The following is a 17,852-nucleotide window of genomic DNA, read 5'->3' as shown; positions in this document are numbered from 1 at the left end:
GCCAACTACTCCACCAGTTTGATAGACTAAAACTAAAGTTTAGATGACAGTCTATATCAAACATGTCCCTAGTAGCGTCCACATCGGATTTCGAACAAATCTATCTGTTGTTTCAGTTTCCACCCTTGCCAAATTTCTTGAGGTGTTGTTTGCATATTGAGATATAGGGGGTGGCATAGGGAAAGAGAAATGAATAATGAGGTGCGAAGAACGGATGGCTAGAATACAATATTCTTTATCCCTATCCAGCGTGAAGAACGGAAAACTAACAACCGGGGTCTGGAAATCTACTGAAAATAGTTCAACCATATGCCTAAAATCAAAGTAATACAATACAAGTAGATAATTTCCCTTTGCCTATCTACCGTACAACATATCTCACACATGCACAACACGAATTACAGGCATGGAGCAAAGAAACGGAATGAAGTGAAGGTCTCTCTGTGCATTGCAAAGCAGTGTCAGTGTCACAACAATGGAGCATTATGTATTGTCTTCTCCCTGTTTTTGCTTCCAGTCCTCTTCACGATGAAAAACTGCTACTGGCTGAGTGGCACGCACTCGATCTCGATCTCGATTTCACCTCGCTCGACATTCTGGAGCTTCAGTGTGATCTCCTGCTTGACGTTGCCATTCGCAACGGAGATGACGCTGTCCTTGGCGAGCACGCCGTTGCTGTCTTCACTGGCTGACCACCTGTAGAGTTCTGTCGGTTCGGTGATGGTCGAGTTCTCGTGCTCCTTCGTTGCTGCAATCAGTGGCCGGATGTCCACCTCGGCCTCCCCCATCCGGTCATCGGAGCTGAATGTGTCCTTGTCGAATACTTGCTGTTATAGCCAGGTTAAAAGAACAGAACATCCGGTCAGTGAAGCGTTTGAACAAAACATTTCATCTGAAGCGAATATTTACTTGGATAATTGAGTCACTAGATAGAGAAATGAGAGAGATGCTTAGCAGGGATCAATTATATAGTATAAACAACTTCAACAACTCAAAAGTCAGAAACACATGAATGCATACCAGCTTAAGAGGTGGAATTGGGTCAGGGATCGAAAGCATTAGTCTTTCGTTCCAGATAGGATTCAGGGTGTTCTTTATCACCCTTGTTTTCATGGACTGAAAAATATGACTGTGTTAGCTGGAGGTCCCAAAACAATTGGATAAGAAAACAAATATCTTTGCAAAGTTAAGCCACCATAGCTACCCACAGAAATGTGCTTACCTGGTGCCCTAGATTAATCATGACATATGGATCGCTCGACATCACATCACGAACAGCTAAATCTGTGCCTTTTACGATATTGACCTTGATTAATCCAACAAATTCTATCATTCCCACATCCGACTGAAAACCAAAAAAAAACACAGAACTAATGTAAACATTATATATCAAGTGCCACATACACTCGAAAATTAGCATCAGTGAGGTGGTCGCACCATTTTCTTTAGGCCTTTGTTATCTGAATCCTTTTTTCTCCAGCTATTCCTAAAAGTATGGCCAAAACCATATTTGCTGCTATTATGCTGCTGGTGACTTTTATCTGGTGGTGCATGCTTTCTGTTAAGTGGTAAAGGGCATGAAAATTGTGGATCACACACAAACTGTTGAAACTGGTATTTTTTCCTGCATACATAGACATCCAAAAACAAAGTATCATCAGATACAATTAGCACAAATACTGACAATCAACTAACTCAACATGTACCTGATAAAATCATTACGCTCCTCAGTTGAACAATCATGTTTTGGCTTTTTGTTCTCGGGTAAAAAGGCTTCAAACCTTGTGTTAACAACAGAATTTCCACCTGATTCAGCTAAACAGTTGACTTCTTCATCTGTCCAATCATCCAGATTCACAGAAATCACCTATACTCAATTCAAAATGAATAGTCGATTAGTTCAGTACTAGGGCACAATATGGTAAGGCTTAGAAATAACAGCAAAAAATAGAGTAGCATTACAATAAAGAAAATGGGCACTAATCGTTTTCTACAGTAATTCCTTTTGACAAGGGAAATAATGAGTGACTGCAATGCACATTTATTGGTCAGGAAGGCTATATGTTCTTTAAAAGAATTGCTTTATAGAATAGCTCCAACAAAAAGGGAAATTTGAATAAACCAATCTATGGTAAAAATGGCAGAACATATAGGAACTAAAAAAATACAAAGATTGAAGTCCATTGGCCACCTTTGATATGTGCACACCAAGACTTCTATGAGTTCCAGAGCACTTAATGCAGATGAATGCACCAAAAGGCAGGGCCCTGCAAGTGCAAAAGCAGTTTAATTGTAGACGAAATCTTGGGGACCATCTGAAATATAAGATTGAAGTTTGTATGTGCTCCAAATTTATATCTTTAAAAATTATTTGTCAGAACCACATTTCTGATTAAAACAATCAGACCAAACATGTATCCTATATACTTAAGTTAGGTTAACTCAAATGTCCATATTTTCATGTTCGGTCATTTATGTACTAATAAAGCAGTAAAGCTGTATAAATATAATGTCAGACCCCTTTAAAGAGACTTTACAAAACTGACCGAGGACAATTATCCTTTGCCAAAAGGCAACTCTATCAGTGTTTTGCAAGCATAAGCCAAATTGATTGAATATTCAGAGTGAATGGAATATGTGACACGTACGCCCATTTTGGATCTGGATTGCCACAGTCTGCGCAGTATTTGTTTGCTGGTTGGTTCAATAAATATTCCAACATTTCCCTTGCATTAGCCGGATCGGTATCTGAAAACCATCACAAAGAAATCATTTGGATATCAGTAGTCATTTGCAGCAATAACACATAAATCAGGCATAGCCAGTTAACAAATAAAGGATATTGTACCAGCAGCTCCACCTACCCATCATTTATCACATAAGGCTATTTATATTTACTCTAATTTCTCTCACGTCAAGATGATTATAATTTTAGGTAGTCCCAATTTAAATGTGATTGATGACATCAACTCCTTTCCTGTTTCTCAATCCAAATAGCAATATTATAGAAGATGTCACAGACCATTGACAAAGGTGAAAACGGGGAAGTAAGATGTCACAGAACATGCACAAACCTGATGTCTCGGAATTATCATCGCCACCTTGCTGGGCTTCAAATCTGTCGCAAGTCCTTCAAGACAAAGAGGAGCAAACCATCAAACTGACATTTCCTTGGAATGTGCATGTCCCGGATGGACAGATGCGAAGGATGGAGCCAGAGATTGCATCAATCAATAAAAATAAAATCAGAAACAAGACTGAAAAAAAAACTACTAACCTGCTGTAATGAGCGCTTGGGGTATTAAGAAAATGCAGAAGATTGTTGCCCTCCATCCCCTGTCGTTCCATGTTCTCTCTCACCCTACCTCCTGAACTCGTGGAAGAGAAGAAGAACGGGGTGACCCGCCATGACCACACAACCCGTGATTGAATCAAAATCAAGAACCAGGGTTCCGTGTGGCGCCCTAATCAAATTGGCTGGATAAACAACCAGGGCAGGCGGGTGAGAATTGAAGGTAGGGGGGGCGTCAGGGATTCGCCAATTTCTTGGTGTTCTTCCGTTTCTTCCCTCTTTCGTCTTTGGTTTTTTTTCTCCCTTGTTTGTGTTGGGATGTGGGGAAGCCGGCCGTCTGGCCAAGAATAGGCAGTGACGTCGGCAATTGATCTGTTTTCTGCGTGCAGTTTTGTGGAGTTTTCCGCTGGAGGGAAGGCGGAATATGCCGCGTCATCAGCAACAATCACACACCCACCAGCTAACATAGCAGGCAAACCAGCGAAGTCTCACTCTCACAGAACTTGCATGATGCGATAGCAAATTGAAGAGCAAATAGTTGGCAACTGAACATTGCTGGTTTGTTTCATTAGCAACTAAACCTTACATTTTTCACAAAAGAACATAACAGACATGTTACGAGAGATTGCTAGCTTTCAGCAGAACACACGCATTGCGTTAGCAGGTTCGCGAACAGAATACACGCATTCCAGAACAACGGATTTCTCCTAGATCGGTGCGGTGCAGGCAGTTCCTGATCCCTACTTTGATTCCTGATTCCTGGTAAAGAGAAGCAAGAACACGGCTAGACAACATGTCATAGAGAAGACGCGAGATCGGCATGGGCAGGGAGAGGAGGAACAGCCGCCCGGCCAGGGTTCGCTTACCAAAAGTGTGGCATGCGTATAAATGGCGGACAGGAAAAGGGCACTATGCACGGCTGCCGGCTCCAGCGTGCCGCCGCGGCGGCCTTCTCCCTCTCGACGTCGAGCACCTTCAACCTCAGCTTCTTGTATATCTCCGCCAGCTTGGTCACCACCGCTGCGTCGACGAACCCCGCGGCCAGGGCTTGAGCCGACAGGTCCACCACGGTGGCCTTCGGCTCCGCTGGCTCGCTGACGCGCGCCTCCCCATCGTCCACCGCCGTGTTGGCACTGGCAGACGACGACACAGCCGGCTTGGCGCTTCTCGTTCTCGGTCTCTTGGGGATCGGCGGCGGCACAAAAGTAGCACGGCGGCGCGCGGCCTCTGCAGCAGCCCCACGCCCGTCGACGGAAGCACCGCCGCTAGCGTCCCCCGAACCGCCGCTTTCTTTGCCCACAGCTGCATCGAACTCGGCGTCATGCTCCTCCGTAACGACGTTGCCTACCGCAGGGCCGCCGTCATCCGCCCCGCGGCGCTCCGCCGCTCCAGCGCGGCGGCCGGCGATTTCATCAGCGTGGAGAGCGCTGAAGAATGGGCCGGCCTGCCCCTTCACGTATTTCCTCCTGAGGGTTTTCACGCGATCCTTGCACTGAGCATGCGTCCGGCAGGAGTCGAGGCGTGGGCGGGCGGTGATGGCGCGGTACAGGTTCACCGCGAACACCACGGCGCGCCACTCCTCGGTGACGAGGGCAATACGGGAGCTGCGCGCGCGGCCGCGATTGTGCAGCGGCACCGACGCGTCCTTGTTGGTACCTCTGCGGCGGCGAATGTAGAGTGGCGCCCATGCCTCGATGAGCTCGTGCGTCTCCTCCTCACTCCAGCGGTCGTAAGACCGCTTCCATGCCGGCGCCTGCCTCATGTCGACCGCGGCGAGGACGAGAGCTCTGGGTGATGCTGCTGAGGCCGGCGGATAGCTGGGTGTCCGGAGTGTTGTAGTGGATTGTGGAACGTGGAGACGGAGACGTAGCTAGCTTCGTGACTACAGTCAGCAGCTGCAAGGTTTTATAAGCTTTGTAGGCGCACTCTCTCTTCAAATGGTCAGAAAATTTGATGATGTTTAAATGAGATAGAAATGGTGATGCTTAGGCCTTGTTTAGTTCCAAAATTTTTTGGGTTTTACATACTGTAGCATTTTCGTTTTTATTTGACAAACATTATCCAATCATTGAGTAACCAGGCTTAAAAGATTCATCTTACAATTTACAGATAAATTATGCAGTTAGTTTTTATATTCATCTATATTTAGTGCTACATGCATATGCCGCAAAATTCGATGTGATATGAAATTTTAAAAAGTTTTTGGTTTTTAGGTGAACTAAATAAGGCCTTAGTTTTTATAAAGATATGGTTCTGAAAGAAAAAGGACAAGGAAATCGTGCGACAGTACCCTGCACCTGGCTGGTCTTATTGACCAACGACAAAAGAGTTCTTTCACCGTGATTGTAGCATCAGCTCCTCGCCATCAGTGCATGTACTAGTACACACTCCACCATCCTGAGCCCGGTGAAATCTTCTGCCATAATTGACAGCGTCAGGTTCCGTATCAGCGAGTGTTCAAAGCCACGTCCTTGCCTGCTGGGTCTACTGCAACTGTCAGCTTGCAATACATTCAAACTGTATTTACATATGTCAATTATGCTTTATTGTACTTTTATTTATTAGGTGGACAACAATCAAATGCAAACTGTAGTTGTGCGACAAGTTGGGATGGCTTTTACCTCAGAGGATGATGCATGCCGCGCCCTAGATAGAATTTGGGCCAGTTTTTGGCCACCTTCTGATAGTTGAACCTTGTGATGAATACGCAGTTCCCAATTGCTAATGTATTTCCATTTCAATACAATAGTGGGATAGGAACCCATGCTCAGAAAAGGAAGGAATTCCGTACATAAATAAGAAGAGAGTAAAAGCCCTGTACAATACATCATTCTATTTATAGCCCTGTACAATACATCATTCTATTTATAGCCCTATACAACACGATCAAGGCCTTGTTTAGATCCAAAAAGTTTTTGGATTTTGACACCGTTGCACTTTTATTTTTATTTGACAAACATTGTCCAATCATGGAGTAACCAGGCTTAAAAGATTCGTCTCGTGATTTGCAGGTAAACTGTATAATTAGTTTTTGTTTTCATCTATATTTAATGTTCCATGCATATGCCGCAAGATTCGATGTGACGGAAAATCTTAAAAAGTCTTTAGTTTTTTGGTGAACTAAACAAGGCCCAAAATCAGTCAATCTGTCAAAATCTGACACATGTGTAGGGTGTTTTGTATTTCCCTACAAGAACAGGTAAAATGTTTCTCCAGTTGTGCTCTGAACTTGTGATTGCCTCAAAGAAAACATGCTTCAAACTACAATGGGCACATTAGGTTCTTCAGATACTGTTATGCTGAAACATCGATACGAGAACAAGGATCTGCTGGCCAACTGGGCCGCCCACCACGGCCCGGCATGGCTGATCCATCGGGCCGTGCCGTGCCCGTCCACGGGCTGCTCCTACGGCCCTATAAGGCTCAAGCCGGCCCGGCCCGGCCCGTAAGCACGCCAAGGCCGCCGGGCGTGAGGTCTACGTCTGCGTCGCCGCCGCCGTGATGGTCGCCGTTGGGCGCGAGCTGCTGGCCGGCACGGCACACCCCCATCCTACTGGACAGCGGAGACCCAAGGCTCGGCAGTCCGTTTGACAGCGAGAGGGCGCTCGATCGGCCACGTCACGGCCGCAGCTTGCTGCTCTTCCGTTCTAAGGTTTCGACACCGGCCACACTGCTTCTCTTTGATGAATTAGATAATAGGATTGTTCTTCTTCCGTATTTGATGTTGCATAGTATAGATTTTGGCACACATTGCTATTGCATTTCATATTTCTAAAGCCAATCTTTTTCCACGCGATGGCCATCCTCCATTTCCATTTCAGATAAACGGAAATACAAGCATCCAGACATATAAAAGAGGGGAGAAAGAGAGGATACAGTTCCAACACCACTGGCCTAACTGCGGAGAGCTAGGAAGGAAGTCTAAGATCAGCACAAACATAAAACCAGGTGCAGCGAAAAGACTTCTTACAAGTTTTAAATATGTCTATATGAGGCAGAAGCTCTTGCAGTATACATATATGATGCTATGACTATGAGGTCAGCTTTGACATATATGTAACTTTCTAAGTTTGTGACAAAAATTGTTGCCAAGTTTCTGTCAGTTTTTGCAGGCTACTTGCTTTGCACATACACATGCATGGTTTCAGACCTCTGGTACGATCTCTTTGGCCCAGTTCAATGTTTATTGCACTCTATTTCAAGATGCTTTCGCCCCTTAATTCTTAATGCATTATTTTACTTGTAGGAGTCTGTTAACTGCTTAGATATTCCAATAGCCATTATAAATGACATCCCTTATTCCTTATTTTACTTAAAAAATTATAGAAATATATTACAGGCATCTAAAAGTTTATATTATCACTTTTTGTTGATATAATACACATAAATTGCCGAATTACCATTCAGCTGTGTATTCCTGTTGCAGATCTGCTATCTGAATGTGTTGTCTATTTTTTTCTGTAGAAAACAAAAATATGAGCTATTTTTGCAAGGCTATTGAAATTAGATTTTAGCAGTGCGCAGCCATAATGAAAAACTTGAAATTAGGTTTTGGAGCTGATCACATGATCATAAGAAGGTGCCAGTCTCTTCAGTTCTTTTGCTTATTACTGCTAAGTTTAGTTGGCCCTTAGAATCATGTAACATGTAATTGTTGATTTTCAAACTGTACCTGTGTAGTTGACTTAGGCAAAGTTGCAGATCTATGTATCGGTGGTTTTTCGGTTTCCTGTATACTTGAAATGCCCCCATCATACTATGTAATTCTACTGCAGACCATGTTAGAAGGCGGTGGTATAATTCCAGGAGAAGAGGACCATTGAGTGCACAACTGCACATTCCTGACTCTGCCCTCGGATGCTCCAGCCAAGTGCAGAAGTGCTAGAACCAAAGCCGCTGCTGTGAGTCTTGCTTGCTCCCATTTTCTTTGATTTCTATATGTTGGTTGAGATGTAAAGATTAAATTTTAGGATGTAACTGTAATACATGTGCTAGATAGGTCTAGCTAACTGATCATTACTCCACTGATCACCGGATCGATAATTCACTTTTGTTAGTTCCTATTGCTAGCATTCAGTCATATGATTTCTTGCAAAGAGCGAAAAGATGAATTCAAGTAATTAAGAAAATGAAGCACTAGCTGATCAGGGCAACTCATGTGTTTCTGATTTTGGTAGCCCATAGGGCAGTGATGGCAGCAAATTTCAGGTGTTTTGTGCAGGCAATGGTTCATTCAATGACTGATTTTAGGCTCATCTAACTTGGTACTTGATGGGTAGTCTAGGACTGAATGGTAGCTTGTAGGGATAAAAATAGGACAGATATTTCTTTGACCAATCTGATAGTTAATTTCAAGTATCCGGGTGTTCTGTCAGATACCGAATATGGATATGGATAATCAAATCAGATACGGATACATGACGGCTGATGCCCATGAGTAAAGATGTCAATTTTGACCCGAAATCCGAAACCCGATGGGTAATTACCTCATTTTTTTCAGAGCGGTAATTACCTCATTAGTGTAAGGGTATGACTATTTTTTGTACCCATGAGTAAGATAATAGAAAAAAAAAACTTTACTCAGCGGGTAAAACGGGTAAGGGTATGAGACTGCATTGCCCATACCCGTTAACTCATGGGTAAATTGAACCCGATAAATTATAGTAGAATTATGGAACTTATGGATTTTATGACTTGTTATCTAGTAATGATGGATTTATCCATTAGATCATTTGATTGTGTGTTCGTGTAGCTTATATATTTGAAGAGTTTATTAATGATTTATGATATTTTGGCTAAATTTGGGAGCCTGATATATTAAAACATGTATTTTTTATAGCAAATATTCTTAAAATCATGGGTAAAGATAACCAATGGTTACCCGTTACCCACATGGGTAAGGGTATGGGAAAAAACTCTTACCCGTGCATGGGTATGAGTAAATTAGCGGGTAAAATATTTTCTCGTGGGTAAGGATATAGGTAAACACATACCCAGCGGGTAATTACCCATTGCCATCCCTACCCATGAGATACCAATATCTGTCTGTCAATATCCAGATTTCAAATTATTTGGATAGTTTAACCAAGAGGCATAGGTGGATTCAAGCAATTTCAGCCCAAGACGATCAAGTGAATTAGACCTCTTACCCTTTTCTTTCTAAATTATTTGTAAGTTTGAATTATTAACTAAATGAAAAAATTAGTTTCGCTAGAATAATCAAATAAGTTCAAAATAAACCTAGAAGCTTTAAAAATACTAACGTCAGTCAATGTTTTCAGGTCATTCGATTAATCGCGATTAATCGTCCTGGTTGGTCAGGACTGCTCGATTAGGAGGTTCGACCCAACCAGGTCGACCAGAAATCTGGTCGTCCGATTAGTCGTCCACTTATCGCGATTAATCGTCCGATTAGGACATGGACGACCAGGTTTTGTGCTCTGTTTTTGGGCTTTTTTGACTGGGCAGATATGTCGGGGGTATGGAGATGTTGTTCGTTGTCCCAGTTCTCCAGAAATAGTTAAGAAGGAGATGTTGGTTTACATCAAAAAGAGTTCAAGGACTGTTCTAGAGGCGCCAGCACAAGTTGAAGAGGAAGAGAAATGTTGATTTACACTAATGCAGTCTTAATGCTTCCTTTGTTGTGTATAATATATTGTATATATAGAGGTATATATATATAGGTCGACCAGCTGATATGTCTGGACGACCAGGGATGACCAGGGGACGATCAGGATCGATTAATCGACCTGGTCGCTGATTAATCGCGATTAATCGCCTGGTCGGTCCCAGGTCGACTAGGATCGACCAGCCGACCAGAAAACATTGACGTCATTGGGTATTATATAAATTCGAATAAATAAATAAATAATCAAATGTTTCTTTATCTCCACTGTAAAATCATAAAAATGCAAGTTCTAAAAAACAAAATCAATCATGAAAATATTCAAAAATACTTGGCTGTCTGATATGAAGTACTACTGGTACTAATCTACAGCTCGATAATTCTTCAAGGCAACTCTTCATCGTTCCGACACTTGCATTTGCCTCATTATTCCTGTAGCCTGCCTTGAGAGTTGAAGAGAAAAGTTGGGTCCTGAACTCCTGATAGTCATCAGTACAGAGGGAGCCTACAGCCTACAGCCTCTCCATGCGCACAATGCACTTCAGCTGTTCAGAACATCATTCTTTGCCGACAAGAGACAACTCTTTTTAATGGGAGGAACAACTGATGACATCAGAGGTACACATGGGTTGTGTTAGGCTACACAACTTGTGGAGAGATCTTCGGTCGGTGTTGCATGGATGCCAGGACATGAAGTTTTTGACATGGGATCCTTAGAGATGACTAGGCAAGGATAACAGTTGGCAACATAGAGGTAGTTTACCCTGTTGTTAAACCATTGAGTGCTACTGCCTATCATGTAATATTGAAGGGAACTCCGAAGTTTTGTAGCTCGGTCTCAAAAGCCTGTATGAAATGAAGTCATGTACCCTGAGAGGGTGCAAATAGTGTTGTATGAAAACTCAGTTTCTATTGCATGGACAGTTACTGCAAAAAAAAAAAAAATTGAACCAGAGTTACTGCAAGTCCTGTACTACTATTACTGTATCTTGGGTTTTCCATATACCTCCTATGTAAATGGTCCTTGTGTGTGAGCAGAAACTTCATGGCCTCTTTTTCATGTATTCCTTTAATGATGATTGCCTGTCTGATTGCTATGATACATTGATGTCTGTCAAGTATTTCGGCTCCAGAACTCTGATCACCATGAAATTGTCACGATCCAGGTTCCTTCTTGGGGGCAGCATGAGAATTTCTGTCTCTTTCAATGTTTGTTAGTTCCTCATTGCAAGTAAACATGATGATCCTTCCATTGAATTTGCCAGTTCGTGTTTTAATCTGAGAAGCATGGTTCGGCAACTGGAAGGTATAGTGGATGTCAATATTCCTGCTCGTGAAATTTGAATGGAAAATTTTATATATAAAGAAGTAGAGAAAAATTCCTTGGAACTGTGGCAAGCACAAGTAAACGAAACTGTTGAATTTCAGCTTTCGGCACAACCAGGCGTGGGTTTTGGAAACTCTGAAGATGCTCTCATGCCAAGCACCACGAATTGCACTGAAAATTTTGTCAAAAATTTGGCTGATGAAGAACAGAATTACGGATGGAAGATACTCACACGACTTGTACATGTCACATACAGTCCTCGAAAAGTGACCAACTTTTAATAACAATTCTATGAAATTGAAAGCATATCAACTCATGTGATACACGAAGATCAGGCTACACCAGACAGCGACGTCGAGGATGCCGACTGTTGGGGGTGGCGTCACATCGGAGGACCCATGGTCGGCTGCCGTCTGCGTGTCGATCTCGTCCGTTAGGACTTAATGGGACCCGTGACTTGGACCAATCTGTTCTTGCGTCAATGTAGATGGAGACTCCTTAGGCATATCTCATTCGGGTGACACTGAGCAGTGACAGTGAGCGCCGGCATAGACTGTTCTGCAACTGAGACAGCTAAGCTGCACCCGTCAGATCGGTTAATGTGTTCACCTTCGGGTATATCAACCTGATGATCTTCAGACGATTCAGTAACTGGCGCAGGAGTGTTTTCACGAAAACTCATATGCGTGTGCACTTAGAGAGACACATGGCTCCCAGGATTTGCTACTACTCCCTCCATTCCAAATTGTAAGTCATTCCAAGAATCTTGGAGAGTCAATGCACATCAAGTTTGACCAAAATTTTAGAGAGAATTATAAAGAGTTTTTACATCAAATAGGTATTACATTGAAAATATAATTGATGAAGAATCTAATGATACTTAATTGACATCTTAAATGCTATTATCCTATCATATAAATTTGGTCAAACTTAAAATGCTTTGACTCTTCAAGATTCTTGGAATGACTTATAATTTGGGATGGAAGAAGTACATAACAGTTCACAAATGCAAACATGTGTATATGGGGGTGCTATGGGGGTGCTATTGAGACACAGATTCAACCTCAGTAACAACATTGCGCACTCAAGATGAGTTTTATTGATCTTTGCCAGAGGAGACATGGACCTCATCGCCATTGACATTTTCCAAGCCTCATACATCCACCAGCACAATATCAGACAACACTAGCACACGAGACACATGTATACACACACTTAAATTACATAACTCAAGCCGGGAGCATTCTCTTTGCAACTCAGCAACTGGATAGCAATACCTTGATCAGTAATGAGTAGTTATCCTTCCTTGTGGAGCAGGAGTGAGCTCCTCCTCTGTCACAACTCAGCTAGAGATCTCTATTCTCTAGTTACCTCTAGCAAACTAGTAAATAGCTCTCTCATTCAAACTTGGAGCAGGTTACTGGCGCTAATATTGCAGTAACCTCCGAGTTAGTAGCTTGCGCGTCAAGATCAACATTAGTGTAACCACTAACTGCAGAAGATTCACAAAACAAAAAGAGGAGTTAGTGTAAAAACGAATTTGTTCGTATGACAGAACTAATGCCAGGAACAACATTTCTAAGAAAAAAAAATCCTTGCCTCTAATGTTATCAGTTACAGGGTTGAACAGGCCTTGAGCGTGAGATGTTTTTCTTATCATCCTCATCATGTGGTACAACAGTCTCGAAGGCCTGGACAAGAAGCTCCACTTTCTTCTTCCGGGCAGGAGCTAAGTTTGTTACTGCCCTTCTAAGTGCATAATCAATCATCCATTCTTCAGCATTTTTCCGCTCATCCATCATTTGATGCTTAAGGTCAACCTTCTCTGCATCTGGATCCAATTCCAGAGGAAGAAAATTCGGTGCCCGTGGATTGAAACCTCGCAAGTATTCCTCCTCTTCAGGTGTTCTCCTCCTCCTGGAGATGATCAATTTGTTCCCTGGACATGTGGAAAACTCAGCAGGATCAAAATATACATCCCCCTTGAGGTTCATTCCACTGAACGCACCACATATGTCATCAATAGAAGGTTCTTTTGCATCAGTAAATTCTGCTGGCATTTGCATATTGAATGATTGATTAGTTTCTTCAGTAACATGAGTATCTTTACTTGCATCTGTGGTATTATTATCTCCAGCAGCCTCTTGATGCATAGCAGATTTCAAAGAAGCACCTCCTGATGCTTCCAATTTCTTTTCAGCGCCTGCAGTTTTACCCTCATCCTCATCCTCTTGAGTAACATCTGAATGACATGTGGTAACCACATATTCATTTTGAGCACCATAACTGAGACATACAGAGCTATCATCATGGTCAGCTTCTTCTGAGTTGCATGTGAAAAGCTTGGATTCATTTTCCTTGTCATTACTGATGGTAATGACTGCCAACTCATTTGTGGTAAGCTCAGATCCATTTTGAGCATCAGCATTGACATTTGCAAAACTATCACTCCGATCAGCTCCTTGAACAGTAGAAGGTTCTTTGGAAGCATCTTCCAAGTTGCACTTGGAAAACTTCAAATCATTTTGAGCATCATCACTGACACACACAGAACCATCAACTTCTACAGTTTCTTCAGCATCAGCACTGACATTTGCAGAACTATTGCTCCAATCAGCTTCTTGAACAGTACAAGGTTCTTTGGAAGCATCTTCCAAGTTGCACTTGGAAAACTTCAAACCATTTTGAGCATCATCACTGACACAAACAGAACCACCATCTTCTACAGTTTCTTCAGCATCAGCACTGACATTTGCAGAAGTATCACTCTGAGCAGTTTCTTTCATAGTATCAAATTCTTTGCAAGTGTCCACTGATTTGCACCCAATGATTTGGATACCATTTTGAGCATCATCAATGAGACACGAGTCATGATCTTCTGCAGTTTGTTGAACATCACTATGGTCAGCTTCCAGAGTGGTAACAGACTCTTCGGAAACATCTTCTGATTTGCAGTTATGGATCTCCAAATTGTTTCTATCATCAACAATAACACATGTGGAGCTACCATCTTCTAAGGTTTCTTGATCAATTCCAGTTTCTTTAGATGCATCTTCCAACTTGCATCTGGTAATTTCTTGTCCCATTTCAGCATCATCTGTAACATACTCTGTATTATCATGTAGGTTGCTTTCAGGGCAGGCACCAGATTCTTCAGAAGCATCTTTCAACTTGCACACAGTAACCTCTGGTTCAATTTTATCACCATCAGGGTTGCTTTGTTGAGTAATACCAGATTCTTCCAGAACGGATGTCATAATCTCCAATTCCTTTTGAGTATCTGCATTGCTGTCTTGATCGATTTGTTGCACAATAGCAGTTTCTTCACAAGCATCTTCAATTTTGCTTGTTGGATTACCCAATTCATTTTGAGCATTAGCAAGGCTGCTATCTTGTTCAGGTTCATCATCCACAGAATTGTCATATTGTTCAAACACATTGTCTGCAGTACAATCATTTTGGTTAAGGTTATCGATTACTAATTTGTTGATATCAACATCTCGACAATCAATTGAACTACAGTAAGAAATTTCACCTGCTAACACAGCTTTGGAGGTTACTTCCTCAGAAAAATCCTCTTTGCATCCATCTCCAGAGATAGTGTCCTCAGAAATTTCCATTTCAGAGCCATCGTCTGGCATGCTCTGTTGATCCTCCAGATCCTGCTCCCCAGTAACATCTGATTCGCCATCAGATTCCACATGGCACTCATCTTCATCATCATCATTTGCCTCTTGGTCCGATGAAACGTCCTCTTTGAAGCTATCTTCCAGAATAGCACCTGCCCTTGCTGTTACTTCTTGATCAGGTATCTGAGATTTGTAGATATCGTCAGAGAGCTTCTCTTCTGTCGTCCCTTGTTCAACAGATGCCTCCAGGATGTTGTCATCATCTCTTCCATCCAGCTCCTCACATGCCTCCACTCTGCAAGCAACACCTTGATCTGCAAGGATCTCTTGGTCATGGACCAAATTCGATGTGTTTTCCTCATCGTCCTCTTCCTGTCCTTCAGCAGCACCCTCTTTGTACTCATCAGAGGATCTACCAGATGTTCCTTGTTCATCTTGATCTGCAAGGATCTCTTGGTCACGGACCAAATTCGATGGGTTTTCCTCATCGTTCTCTTTCTCTTCCTGTTCTTCAGCAGCACTCTTTTTGTACTCATCAGAGGATCTACCAGATGTTCCTTGTCCCTCTTCTTGCTCCACAGAAAACTCTGTTCCAACAACCTCCTCTTCTCTAATTCTCTGTTCTTCCAAGATCTCATCATCCAAGCTATCATCATACTCGTATCCGTGGTACCTCAACCATGGCAACTCCTCGACGAAATCGCTGCCGGCGTGCGCTCCACTGCAGTCCGACAAGCTGTCCCCGAAGGCACCATGCTTCTCTTTCAACACCAGGCGAGGCTCAGGTTCACCATCATCGCAAACAGCGAGATCCTTCCCCTTCTCACCGTCCTCGTCCGCGCCGCACCGATCGAACACAACGAACTCCATCCTCCGCACCGTGGCCTCCATCTCGTCCAGAGACAAGTCGCTGCAGCTCATGTCCGAGCTCACCCTCGGGCCACCATACACCTCGACGAAGAAGTCGCCGACCGCCTCCTCGTCGATCAAAGGCGCGATCTTTGCACCTCCTCCACCGCCACAGCCACCGCCGCCGCCGGTCTTCTCCTCTGATTTCTTGCGGAAGGCCGAGACGCCCTTGAGCTTCATGCTCTGCTGCGTCTTGATGAGCCGGCGGCGCGACGCGAGGAAGCTCCGGAGCGGCACCGCCGGCGCATGGACGTGCCCGTTGAGGGAGCAGTAGGTGTAAGGGCACACCCGCAGCGCCGCGGGGCCCTCGGCGTCGGTGGAGCCCGGCGCGAGGTCCAGCGCGTCGGGGAACTTGGTGTCCTTCATGGTCGAGGAGCACGTGGCTCGGCCTAGGCCGGCGGAGCCAGGTGCCTCCTCCGCGAACAAAACCTTCCCCTTGGGAGTCAGCACCCGCACGGCCGGCCTCCGCCTCGCGGGCGACGCGGACGCTGACACCGACGCCGAGGGCCTCCACCTGGCGGGCGACGCCGACGCCGACACGGACGCCGCAGGCCGGCCGCGGCGCCCGGCCTTGGCGTCGGAGCTGCTGGTGCCCCGCATGTAGCTGGGCACCGACGCCGGCGCCGGCGCCGGGGACATGGCCGCGCCGCCGCGGTTCCACGGGCGGCCGCGGCCTTCGTCCAGGAAGCCGCCGCCCCTGGGCTTGGACGGAGGCGTCAGGAGCGGGTCCTTGGGCTGCTTCTTCTTGGACGGCTCTTTGCTCCGCACCATGGCTGGCTGTCTGGCTGCTTTCTTCTTCGGCAACGGGGGGCGGTGGGTGACTTCCTGGATTTCTTCGCTTCCCGCGGCTTGATCCTCAGCCGGATTTCTCCTTGGCTTCTTGGGATCACCGGTCTTGTCTTGTTGAAACTGGAGGCTTGCTTGTGCTTGTTGGCTTCTTGCGTTCAAGGGCGGCACGAAAGCAAAGCAAAGGGAAGCAAAGGTGATGTGAACTGAGGGAGTTGGGTGTTGGCAGACGGGAGAAGGAAGGAAGGGGGAAGGGGATTAGGGGAGGGATAACACCTCACTTGATGGAGAGGAGAGCACAAGGAAGAGGAAGAAAAGAAAGATGGTTTGTGAGGAACGGCCGGACGGGGACGGGGACGGCGATGGAATGGAGGATGGAGGACACGGGGGGAGCCGAAGACAGTGGGTGGGCGGCTCAAAGCGGCCGTCCGCTTTGAGACTTCGAGAGGGAGGAAGGTCCACCGAGAAATTTGACAACGGGCGTGCATCTTCTGTGGCGGCCATTCTGGGACCGTTTCTGTGCTGGCCTGGCCTGCCTGCTGGGGCGAGGGGATGGCTGCCTTTTCAAGGCTGCATTCATTAGTTGCTGGTGAAAGTTGAAAAAGAACGGATTTTATGGCTCGAAGTAATGGTTTAATTTTAGCACTCCTTCCATCCTAAAATTATAATCATATTCTACACAGGAAAAATTTAGAAGTTTTGAAAGGAAGTTACTCAAATCAAGTAGAAATATAGGACATGTAACTTGTATAAGTAAATTTGTAAATATTCAAAGTGCCCAATGTGTAAGGGTGGAGTAGAGTTTCGAGAGTTTTTCTCGATCTGTACGAGAAAATTTTCTTCTTAAGACAAAATACCCGGAGCTGTTTAGCCAATCAAGTTTTTTTTAATTCAAAGTGCCTCGCAAGTTATAACATATAATAAGAAAAAAATTAATGATCAAAATCTTTTTTTTTTATTTTTTCCTTGTCAAAATATGATTATCATTTTAGGAAAGAGATAGTATATAAGTGTATTTTCAATCTTATACATATTGATTTTAGTTGACAACATACTCATTTGTTCTTAAATATTTGTCGTTTGCAGTTTTTAGAAACAACTTTGACTGAATATATAATCAAAAATACTAATATTTATGGTATATAATTAGTATCATTGAAAAGATCTTCAAATTTAGTTTTTTAATAAATTTATTTAGAGATATAAATGTTGCACGTATTTTTTATAAATCAAGTCAAACTTGTAATACGTACACCAACGACGACAGTTATTTAGGAACGGAGA

The 17,852-nt window shown here is 43.9% G+C and overlaps 2 protein-coding genes and 1 long non-coding RNA gene across 5 annotated transcripts; 1 reads left to right on the top strand and 2 right to left on the bottom strand.

Annotated features, from left to right (window-relative positions):
* On the bottom strand, window positions 220-3,606 carry LOC8076825 (probable ADP-ribosylation factor GTPase-activating protein AGD11). Its single transcript, XM_002439671.2, has 9 exons — window positions 3,278-3,606; window positions 3,075-3,130; window positions 2,649-2,748; window positions 2,192-2,267; window positions 1,707-1,867; window positions 1,438-1,624; window positions 1,223-1,345; window positions 1,021-1,116; window positions 220-827 (listed from the first exon to the last, which is right to left on the bottom strand). Exons 1-9 carry the CDS (start codon window positions 3,346-3,348, stop codon window positions 540-542), a joined length of 1,158 nt encoding a protein of 385 aa, XP_002439716.1. The 5' UTR covers window positions 3,349-3,606; the 3' UTR covers window positions 220-539.
* LOC110430180 lies at window positions 6,763-12,232 on the top strand. 3 transcript variants are annotated; one of them, XR_002447484.1, is made up of 5 exons: window positions 6,763-6,944; window positions 7,114-7,240; window positions 7,405-7,447; window positions 8,068-8,193; window positions 10,356-12,232. It is a non-coding gene; the product is annotated as an uncharacterized LOC110430180 (long non-coding RNA). The 3 variants fall into 3 exon arrangements; XR_002447483.1 differs by having other exon boundaries at window positions 7,396-7,447; XR_002447482.1 differs by having other exon boundaries at window positions 7,114-7,447.
* On the bottom strand, window positions 12,305-17,049 carry LOC110430179. Its single transcript, XM_021447327.1, has 3 exons — window positions 14,780-17,049; window positions 12,844-14,686; window positions 12,305-12,736 (listed from the first exon to the last, which is right to left on the bottom strand). Exons 1-2 carry the CDS (start codon window positions 16,551-16,553, stop codon window positions 12,855-12,857), a joined length of 3,606 nt encoding a protein of 1,201 aa, XP_021303002.1. The 5' UTR covers window positions 16,554-17,049; the 3' UTR covers window positions 12,305-12,736; window positions 12,844-12,854.

Source organism: Sorghum bicolor, chromosome 9 (assembly GCF_000003195.3).
Source record: "Sorghum bicolor cultivar BTx623 chromosome 9, Sorghum_bicolor_NCBIv3, whole genome shotgun sequence".
NCBI classification, from domain to species: Eukaryota; Viridiplantae; Streptophyta; class Magnoliopsida; order Poales; family Poaceae; genus Sorghum; species Sorghum bicolor.
This window is presented reverse-complemented; position numbering and strand designations above follow the sequence as displayed.

What these genes read in the sequence shown, in the direction of transcription:
- LOC110430179 (XM_021447327.1), bottom strand. Translation starts at nt 16,553, where the DNA reads ATGGTGCGGAGCAAAGAGCCGTCCAAGAAGAAGCAGCCCAAGGACCCG. An exon ending in CTCCAAAGCTGTGTTAGCAG is followed by an intron (nt 14,687 to 14,779) that starts GTGAAATTTCTT and finishes ATTGTACTGCAG; the next exon opens with ACAATGTGTTTGAACAATAT.
- LOC8076825 (XM_002439671.2), bottom strand. Translation starts at nt 3,348, where the DNA reads ATGGAACGACAGGGGATGGAGGGCAACAATCTTCTGCATTTTCTTAAT. An exon ending in GAGCGTAATGATTTTATCAG is followed by an intron (nt 1,625 to 1,706) that starts GTACATGTTGAG and finishes CTATGTATGCAG; the next exon opens with GAAAAAATACCAGTTTCAAC. An exon ending in CAATTCCACCTCTTAAGCTG is followed by an intron (nt 828 to 1,020) that starts GTATGCATTCAT and finishes TGGCTATAACAG; the next exon opens with CAAGTATTCGACAAGGACAC.